Consider the following 10,671-nt stretch of genomic DNA (forward strand, 5'->3'; position numbering starts at 1 on the left):
CTTACATCCATGCCTGCCCAGACAGTCACGCATACAGTATAGTGAGGGCTTCCAAGGAATTTAATAAAAAAGTATTACCGGTAGGTGTATTTTGTCATGTTAAAGTATTAAGTGTATATGATAATGGCTGTTGCCACAACAGAGGCAAAAAACAACAGGCGCTAATGATTAAGGTTCATTTTATTGTCTACAATATCTTAGAACATTTCACTACATATAAATCTTCAATACTGGACACCAGTATACAACTTTCACACTATGTAACATTTATTTCCTATGTCAGTTTAAAAGAGACATGCAGCAACAGTGAAAGATTAGTTGCAAGAACATACAAAAGAAGCAGAGACTGATTTGGCTTTTGTCTACAGCTGTCGATAGTGACGGCTAATGGCTTATAATTAATTACTGGAAAGTATTCCCTGACAGAGAGGTGAGACAGATTTAGCTTGAGAAGTCAACTTGACTTGGCTGTTGAAGAGTCTTGACCAGGCACTTCGAGGTCACAAAATGCATAAGGCTAGTTAGCTGGAAATTTAGTGAGGTGGCTGAAGGACTGTTGTTCAAAATCATTGCGAAAGTACAAGACCAACAATCTGCCAAAATCTGTGATAGTCAACTTCATATTGCAACAGAAAATGAGTATAACACAAAAATAAAAACCAAAATATTAAAATCATTCCATCTCTTATGTATAAGTTAAAAATTCAGACAGGTTAGTTGGTTAGTTAGTGATGATGGTCGCTCTTTGTTCTAGCCAGAGAAAAGATCAAGACTCCAGAAGACAATGCAGCAAAGAGTCAAAGTCAAACTTCTCCTACTCCCCCATAACATACTTTCATTGCATTTCAAAGAAAACCTCAATACCTTGTTTCCACCAACCACTTCCTTTCCTCTCAATCTGAAGCACAAAGAAAATTCTCCCACTTGCAGTACATCTGATGTGATTTTGGGCCCAGATATGTAGTCGGTTAGAACCAAGAGATATGTGGAATACACTAATATAAACTAGAAACATGCCATCTTTGTGTGTCTTCATCCTTCAAAAAAACAAAAACAAAGCTAGGTTATAAGTAAATAGTATAAAACTACACTGACAGAAACAATACGCCCACTCACAGTGGTATGAGGTGATGCTGTGATAAAGAGAGTTCAGCAGCATTTAGTGGATTGAAAGGCACTGAACATGAAAATCCGTTTCCACAGTAAAAAAGTTAGAAAACATATTTCCAGCTTTTATTAACCCAGACATTAAGTAGGGATAAAGAGGCTGATAGTAGTAAGAAAGAAAATGAAAACCAACTTGCATACGGAGGGTCAAGTGTAAAAAGACAAAGACAGTGTTTTTTTCTACTGCACTGACAGTCGTGGGCTCCAGGCAGATAAAGTAGCTCCAACAATGACAGAATCACTTGCATCTGCTTTTTGCTGCAGAAACCACAACAGCTCAGATACAGGTCATGACAGCAAATAATGTAAAAACCCTCTTCCACCTAAAGGGAATCGGATGTTAGAGGGAGGCAGAACCAGCAAAAGGGACACACAAGTGAACAACATGCACGCACACAGATAATCAAACAGGACTAGGATATTGGTGGTTGATACAGTGATTAATGGCACAAGAAGATGGAGACCTCTCAATCTGAATATTGGTGACACCTCCTGATAACCTCCACTCTCCCTGTGGTCTTAACGCACTCGGGTGATCTCTCCTCCAACCTGTGAAGTCAATGAGAGAGACATTTAGATAATCACTACATTCACCATCCTTTCAGCCCCTTACCTCATCCGTCAGTCTTTCACACATACTCTGACTAACCTGAGAAATATTAACTCCTGTGAGTTTCTCCACAGTGGCGGGCAGCCTGGTCATGATTTCCAGCACCTCTCCGGCCAGTTTGGCTGCTCCCACCTCCTTGCTGCCACTGGACACCATGGTGACCTTACGGGCCTCCGACAGTGGCTTGCTGATCTCCTCTGCCATCTGCAGGACAAACAAAAGCACTGAAGTCAATACACAGAGGAAGATATTCAACAGTCAGTGTGAACGAGGAAATGTTTTCTTAACTAGTGCTTTGGTTTTTGCTTTTTGGATAAAAAAAATTGGGGGGAAACTGCCAAAACTGGGACTCCCAAAAAAAACAACAACACTTTGTTGAACTCAAACATTGTACCATGATACATCATCATTGAAGAAAGGTATGATTTTCTGTACATTTCAAATTAAGACACACAAAGTTTGGAAAAACACACAAAAATGATCTTAAAAGTATTGTGTACAGTGACTCAAATCCATACTGTTGATTAATGACCTTACAATAATTTAGAGTCAAATCAATATACTAAAGAGGTACAACATAATACTATATTATAACAAGTCATGCTACGTTCACAAGTCTACAAGTAATTTTAAAAAAGCCTGTGGTCTTGATAATTAGTATTTATAGTACTTAAACATACACCTCTAACATCACTTTATTCATCATCCCATCAACTAGTCATGATAGTCAGACTGACCAGTGGCAGTTTCTCCAGCAGCATGTCCACCATGGCTCCTTCTTTGTACTCCTTGAAGGCCTCAGCCTTCTTGGCCATCTGCTCTGCCTCGGCACGACCCTTAGCCTCCACGGCAAAAGCCTCTGCCTCGCCCTTCATCTACACACACAAAGGTTACAGTTAATTTTTATCATAGAGGACGACTAGTCCTTATATATATAAATGATATAATTATCCACAGGGAGTAAATAGCGAATAGAGAAGAAGAGAAGGACAATCATGGCAGTACTCACTTTGATGGACTCGGCCTCAGCCTCGGCCTCCATGATGAGCTGCAGGCTGCAGGAGAGAAAACAGACCAAGTTAAATTGTACACAGGCACACCCTCCTCTGTATGATAAGAGTCAATTATATTAAAGCAGATATCAGTGGAATGTTTTTGTTAATATAAGTCCTAAATAGTCCTATTTTCCGTCAGCAATCACTTACATGAAGTATTTCAGCCTAAACACGAGTCTCTCCGTCACTCTGCTCTGCTGTAACCCGAGGAGAAAATTTTCCTTGTGGGATACAAGTGTTATCCAATGAGGAGAGAGAACGGCATGAAGGGCTGTGTGTGCAGCCAAGGGATGCGCGTGAATGTGGTGACGTAGCACGAGGACCAATTGATGCCTGACAAGGGCGGGGGCTGCTAACTCATGGTGCGTTCAAAGAAACTCGTACTTTGTGTTTTTCCTTCCTGTGAAGTCATACCAGTTCGATCTGGTACGAGTTCACGGGTCGGAAGTTACGAGTGGCCGTTATAGGGAACTTTCACAGACAACAGGATGGTAAAAACACGAGCTACGGGTTACCTGGAACGCTACCAAGTCGTAGTTGTGACTTGAAGCTGTAACTTACGGTTTCAAAAGCCTGCCTTGAACGCAGCATTAGCCGAAACGGCCGTGAAGCTGATATCTGCTTTAAGCTCTAATGCTCACCGCTGTGCCTCAGCCAGCTTCTCCATCTTGTATTTCTCTGCCTCTGCAGGCTTCTTGACTTTGGCCTCCAGCTCCTTCTCCTTGCGAGTAATTTCCTGGTCCTGCAGAGTAATCTGCTGTGTCCGCTCCACCACCTGAATCTGCATCTTCTCCTCCTCAATGCGCTGCTTTGTCTTGGCCACCTGATGAGGGAAGAAGATGAAAGGGAAATTAAGATCAACTACTATATATACACACAACATGGATGGTCTGATGATTGCAAACAAAAAAAAACGTGTGGACAAGATGTGTAGAGGCTGAACCAGACCTTGTCCAAAAATTCTACAAAAACATAGTAAACTTCAAGTATTTTAAAAGAAATATTCAGAGTGTAGCACTGGAAGATCTGATTATGAACATATGGCTGTACCTGAAGCTGATAGGCCATTTCTGACTCTGCCTTCTTGGTGTTGACCTCAACATCATAGGCTGCCTTCTTCAGCTCGTAGTCTCGCTGGGCTTTTGCCATCTCAATTTCATTCTTGTACTGAGCAGACACCTTCTCCTGCATAGCATGAGCCTCCTGTGGGTCGAAAGTAGCAGGGCAATAACAGAAATGTTAGTATTTCTCTTTTGAAATGATGGCTCACTCACATTTTCAGACAATTCCCACAAGCAAAAAGGCAGAATAACAGGAAAATGAAAGGAGGCATTTTACCCTGATGACTGCATCTCTTTTGTACTGGGCCTCTCCAATCCTGGCATCCTTCTGCACCTGAGCTGTTCTGGCTTTACCCAATGAATGAAGGTAGTCCTGCAAGAGACAGATGGGGAAATAGTGACAGTTAATCGTGAGTGGAATTACCACCTCGTGGTTGCATGCATTTGTCAACCAGCCATGATGCAGGAAATATGGTCACATCTTCCCCTTCCTGGGTTACAGTTTGAGTTCCTGCAGAGAATTTTGCAGATGTCTTTGACTCTTTGAATATAAAATACCTACTCTTCATCTTTTATCCTGTTTGGTAATTGTGTTAAATCAAGTCATGAGGGGTCGTCGTATAGCAGCTCACTGGGTAGAGCAGGCTCCCCTTATACAGAGGCTAGAGTCCTTGCTGCAGCAGCCTCGGTTTGATTCCACCCTTCAGCCCTTTGCTGCATGTCATTCCCCTCCTCTCTCAGTACGTTTACATGACAACTGAAAATAAAACTAATTATTGCCTTAATCCGACTATAACTGGACATCTGAAGTGCATGTAAACACGTTAGTCGGACTAATATCGGAGTTCTCCAACTCTGATTAAGACACCCAGATAATGCGATTGGAATTCGACTTTCTTCAGCATGTATACGCTTCGGACTGAAACTGGACAATGCATGTGCGCATGCCCCACAACAGTAGAGATTCAGTGCATTTCACACAGTGCGACCAGCAAGAAGATGTCTTTTATTATTAAAAAAAAATTAAAAAAGAGAGAAGCCCGTGGACCGTCATCTGTGTCCTATTCTCAGCCTGAACCTGGCCCAGATCGGCGGGTCTGGTTGTAGTTGAGAATTTATTAAGCTTATTAAGTTGTACAGTATATTCAGTTTTTTACACAGGGACAGAAAAGTCAACCCGCTAAACTACGCATATCACCGCCTGAGGAGGCGGACACCGTCAATTATTCGATTTTCTCTGTTGCATGTAAACTGGGACAAGCACAGAAGTCTGATTAGACGCCTAAATCGAATTTTGAGCATAGCTCGATTAAGCTGTGCGTGTAAACGCAGCTATCCAGCTATCTAGCTATCCTGTGAATTAAAGGCATGAAAGCCCCTCAAAAATACTTATAAAAAATAAAAAATCAAGTCATGGGTCCTATTTGAATTTTAGAGGTATTTGGTTGGTGAGGTCACAGCGGCCTTCACCTTCAACAACCAAGTTCACATCACTTTGTCCTTGCGTCCAAGTGAATATCTGTACCAGATGTAATAAAATCCCCTCAGGGTGGTTGTGGTATGTTGCAGCCACAACAACAACATGGAACCACTGTGACATTGATCTTAAACCAGCAAAATCTAATCAGGCCATCGTTGAGTCTAAGTAAATGTTTGTGCTGTACATATAGAAATTCTGTCAAGATGTTACTGAGATATTGTGTTTACGAGAAGGGACATATGGACAACTTCAAAACATAATGCATGCAGGCCCTGGCTGTCGCCGACATTGAGGGATGAAAAGGAAGGCAGTGCATTAGACAGACATAAAAAAAGATGGTGTGGTTAAGCACTTAAGGCTGAGGCCTAATTCATCACTAATGCACAGAAGAGCCGTGGTCTGTTGAGTCAGAGACAGAGTCAATACCAATTACCTAAGTGCTTTACTGTAACAGAGGAACTCATCCCAGACTCAAAGGTTACATATGAAAGAGATGTGGGATTACAGTGACACTACAGGTTCCTGCTGCTGCACTGATTAGTGTTCACCATCAGAAAAAAAAACCAGACATAAAATACCTGATCATCATGAACATCTTTGAGCGTGTAGCTGACAACACCAATTCCCATGTTGACCAAGTCGGAGGAGGCAACCTTAAAGACCTGCTCGGAGAACTTCTTACGGTCCTGGTAGATCTCCTGCAAACAGAGATGGATTATTACAGGCACTGCTAACCAGATTTACCTAAGGGTACAAATAAAGCATCCTTGAACCTTGAATTATATTAAGTATATGCAGAGCGTTCAGAAAATATTCAGACCCCATCTGTTTGTTCATATTTTGTTGTGCTACAGCCTTATGCTAAGCTGTATAATGATGTATGAATGGAGGATGGATGAGGGAACGGCAGCTTCCACTAATGACGCTTTTCCACTGGCGTGGCACGGCGCGGTGCGCCTGGTACCAGGTACTATTTTTAGTACCTCCTCGGCCCTGGTTCCAAGCGAGCCGAAGCAATACTATAACGTGACGTCAGCCGCTTGCCTTCCACTGATTGGGCAGAGCGTCAGCGCAAGCGCGACGTCCGACATGAGAATCAAACCCGGAAATTTCAAAAACAGAGCGGCGACAGCGCCAGCTGATCTGTATCGAGACTGTTGTTATTCCTTCACCTGAATTAAATGTTGCTGTGTGTAAAACCACACTGTGGTCTGTTAACGAGGTGCAGATGAGTGAGTTTGGAGCTGACGAGCGGATCGAAAAAAAGAGAGGCGGACAATGCGGCCCCGCGATCGCCTCCGCGATCACCCCTGTGCCGCCCCCGCTGAGGAGGTACTAGAAGAACTCAGCTGTAGTGGAAAAGCACCTTTACCGAGCCGTGCCGTGCTGTGAAAGTGTAGTGGAAAAGCGCCATAACAGTCTGTAAGCCTGAGCTCTTAGTCATCTCGGCCAATCACTCTCTTAATCACTACACAAATATCTATAATATAAGTTTCTTCATCATATACCCGGGTGTCAAGACATAAATGACATATTCCAGTCAGGACATTTACAGTAAAACCAGTGCAGAAACAGGATGCAGATTGTGATTTAGGTCGTGGATTACAATTCTACACAAAAAACATATTCTGAGACCACCTTCTTGCACTTATTTGTTGTTATTTGTTTGACGTTGTACTTACAACTAAAACCAAGGTCTCCTAATGCACTTATGTTAAAATCAAAAAATGTATTTTCACCACCCTAATCAAACTGCATTAAATACTCTGTAATAACAACGTGAAACTAAATTTCATAAAATTTAACAAATCCCTATTAGCTCTGCTTTCTCCCACTGCTCTTAATCATCTTTGAGATGTTTAAACACCACAATTGTAGTTAATTCTAGCATAAGGCTGCTCCATAACACAATGCGAGAGAAACACTTGAACAGTGAGTGATCTGAATACTTTCTGAATGCATTGCAGGGTGAGTTGGTGATGTATGATACATAATGATACATATCATAATGCCTCTGATGGGTGGAAGATGCCAAGCTAATCTATTTGAAAATATCAGTACCAACCTCCACAGTCAAATGGGCAATAATGGCTCTCTGGTGCCCTTCCAGTGTTTCCAGAGCAATCTGGGCGATCTCATGCTCAGACTTGCCCATAAACATTTGGCAGGCGGTAGCCAACATCTCCTTGTTCTGGCCCTGGATCTTCACCTGTATTAAGACAGAAAAAGGTGAAATAGCAGCAGCTTTTAACAAGTGGCTGTAGCAATGTTAGATACTGAAGCAACTTTTTTTTTTTAAGTGTCTAAACGGGGAGAAATCCAAGTTGCAGTTTTATGAAGTTCAAAAGCCGCCACCACCAGATGTTCTTTATCTCTCTCTACCCTCTTCTGTCAAAAAATATGCTTCCATTTACAATTAAGTTCAATCCTTTCCCAATGCCGATGTCACATTTGACCCTGTCCAGCCTGGGAATCTTTTCAAGTGTCATCTTCCTTTCCCTTGTTTACTAACAGTAGATAACCTTCAAACTGAGCTGTACATGATTGCTGTTATACTTAGCGTTAACGAGACTACAGCAAGCTTAATTGTGATTATATTTGCCCTTGTTTCTCCATTATATTAAAAAAACTGAATTACACAGTAGTTACTTGTTGCTACTCCTTAATATGTAAATCAACCAGTGAACCCCAGGCCTGTATGTGCTGTATATGAGCCCATTTCTGTAGTTGATTTCTAGCAGCTGACTTCCTTCTCTGCCTTCTGGGGTAAATATAAAGTATAATATTATCAATATATGAGAATAGCCTTTAAAGAAATTTAAATAGCCTTTTGTGGCCTCGAACTTTCAAAGTGTACCTGTGCAATGCCAGTGACCGAGATAGGAACACCATGACGGGTGTAGACTTTGTCACTCTTCACATTCAGTGTGAGCGTGTTGAGTGTGATTCTGAAGGGAAATGGCACAAAACACAGGGAAGGATGGGAGGCATTAGATGCAATAACAGGCAGCACGAATGAGAAGGCAGACAGAGGACATTGGTTAACCAACCTTTACATTAGCATTTATTTCCCTTATTTATTAACAACTACATCGCGTTAATCAGCTATGTTCTAACAATATGAAATAGAAAAAGGAAAGAGAGAGACTGAAAGGCAAATCACCTCTGAATCTTCTGAACACATGGGACAACAAAAACTCTTCCTCCGGCAATCATTAGAGGAGGGGAGCGGCAAAAGCCTGGAGAAAGATAGAGGAGGGGCAAACAAATATAAACATCACACTATCATTCAGTAACACACAGCTAGTTATTGAGGTCAAAGACAAAGTTCAACAGGTAACCATGTATTACAACAATGTGAGAAATGCTTTGCCTTTGTAACCATTTGAACCTTCACTTTACACCAAGCTGGAAAATTCCTAGCTTACCTCAAACTATACTGTAGGTGTTGCTCAACTCAATCTAATCACATGGTGTGATGATTCAATCAGTCACAGATATACAGGTCCACTGCCCTTTTTTACTGCATTATGATGACATTTTACAATGACTTGTTATAGACTGGAACATTACAGCATTGTGGGGGCTGGAGTGTTTTAATACCCAACAAGGAATCTATGTGTTATCCATGTGTTATCCATGTGTTATTGTGGGAAATAATCAAGTAACAATGAGATAAGTGGAAATAAGTCATCTCACCAGACACCACCATGGCTTCATTGGGTCCACATGTGTAGAACATCTTGGTTCCTTATTAGAGACCTTGTCAAAGTATAAAAATTACAGTCAGCTAAGTACAAATACAAAACAGAGTAACTTGATATGAGACTAGACAACAGGACTCCATACAAAATATCCTGCGTCATCGTAGAGAACATGCACTAGTACTGTCCTAGTGATGGCACCACTGCAACAGAGACTTTCCCACATGTGTTGTTCATTCATACCTAGTAATTATGAAATTCGCACGAGTAGCCTATATTATTGCGAAAAAGAGTTGTTTTATGGTTTTAAAGGTAATGTTAGTTAAGTGCAAAACTGTGACTCACGCCCACCAATCACGTGTTGCTGTCAATCATCATAAGACACAACCGTAAATATTTATACTTTTGCGTCCGTCATCTTAATTGTCCCCTCCCCCTGACTCCACCCTGCTAATGAAACACAGCCATAGACAATGTGGTTGTCACGCAAAAGCAAAAAAAAAACAACAACCCAACAATCAATATGTGGTCAAATAGTTAGAGTAACAAAAACAATCGACGCTCGCAGAATAACGTCTGCTGTGCGGGTGTAAACCGGATAACGTTGTACTGAGAGAGAGAGTTAGCTAGCTGTTAGCCGCTAGCTGTACTGTTATAATGCAGCAGGATCTGGACGGGATCCATAACGATGAAACGTCTGCGGGAACACAGCCCCGTGTTGGTACGACAACAGCTATTCGCCACAATTAAACGCGATGGGAAACGCTGAGTAAATTGATTGTTTGTTTGTTTCACTTACCGACAACAGTCCTGCTAATGTGATAAAAGGAGTGTTTAGGATAAATCCAAATAACTTCCCAGGCGGTCGAGTAGGACGTCGCTACGAGGAATGGCAAAAATGTCTGTTTAGAGAAGGAAGTCTTCGCAGACCACACCCATTCTCCTACAAACAAGAGCTCAGTCTGGCGACACCTAGCGGTCCCAGACCCTCTTGCCCGATCTATCTATCTATCTATCTATCTATCTATCTATCTATCTATCTATCTATCTATCTATCTATCTATCTATGACTTACTGTAAGTAAACTAGAACTCATTAAGGTTAGTTACTTGGATGAATGTTATAATATGCCTGTTTTCTTGTTATTGTACAAAATAATAGCAATAGCCTTTTACAGTAGCTCTTCGATGTGGTTTACAGTCATTATGTTACATGTAGGTCTATCTTTTAAATTTTAATGTGACAGTTTCCTGTTGTATCCACAGGGAGCTCTCAACTGACATCAACACTTAATAGCTCCAGTGGAACAGACCATCGTGACTGGCAGTGTTCCCAATCTCCTTGATTGTACAACACTGGAACAGGCTACTAGCCTACATCTCAACAACATTACTGTACTAGCTATGCCATTTTAAATAAACCAGGTAGAGTGTGGTTCAGCTGAATAATGAAAAAATATAGGTTCATTTGACTTTTTGACTTATAATAACGTGTTATTATTCATTATTGTTAAGTTATTGCATCATATCAATTGATTGTAATGGAAATGACACAGGTATCTCAACATCATATTTTACTTACTTGAGTATACTTG

General features: G+C 41.3%; 1 protein-coding gene across 1 annotated transcript; it reads right to left on the reverse strand.

The window, feature by feature from the left end:
* Positions 1-162: 162 nt before the first annotated feature.
* flot1b (flotillin 1b) lies at positions 163-10,008 on the reverse strand. The gene is made up of 13 exons (XM_083990094.1): positions 9,877-10,008; positions 9,073-9,135; positions 8,537-8,612; positions 8,231-8,321; positions 7,439-7,582; positions 5,952-6,071; positions 4,171-4,266; positions 3,883-4,035; positions 3,474-3,655; positions 2,787-2,832; positions 2,515-2,652; positions 1,817-1,981; positions 163-1,716 (listed from the first exon to the last, which is right to left on the reverse strand). The coding sequence occupies exons 2-13, from the start codon at positions 9,113-9,115 to the stop codon at positions 1,687-1,689; spliced, it is 1,284 nt and encodes a 427-aa protein (XP_083846220.1). The 5' UTR covers positions 9,116-9,135; positions 9,877-10,008; the 3' UTR covers positions 163-1,686.
* Positions 10,009-10,671: the final 663 nt, after the last annotated feature.

This window comes from Trachurus trachurus, assembly GCF_905171665.1.
Source record: "Trachurus trachurus genome assembly, chromosome: 16".
NCBI lineage: Eukaryota > Metazoa > Chordata > Actinopteri > Carangiformes > Carangidae > Trachurus > Trachurus trachurus.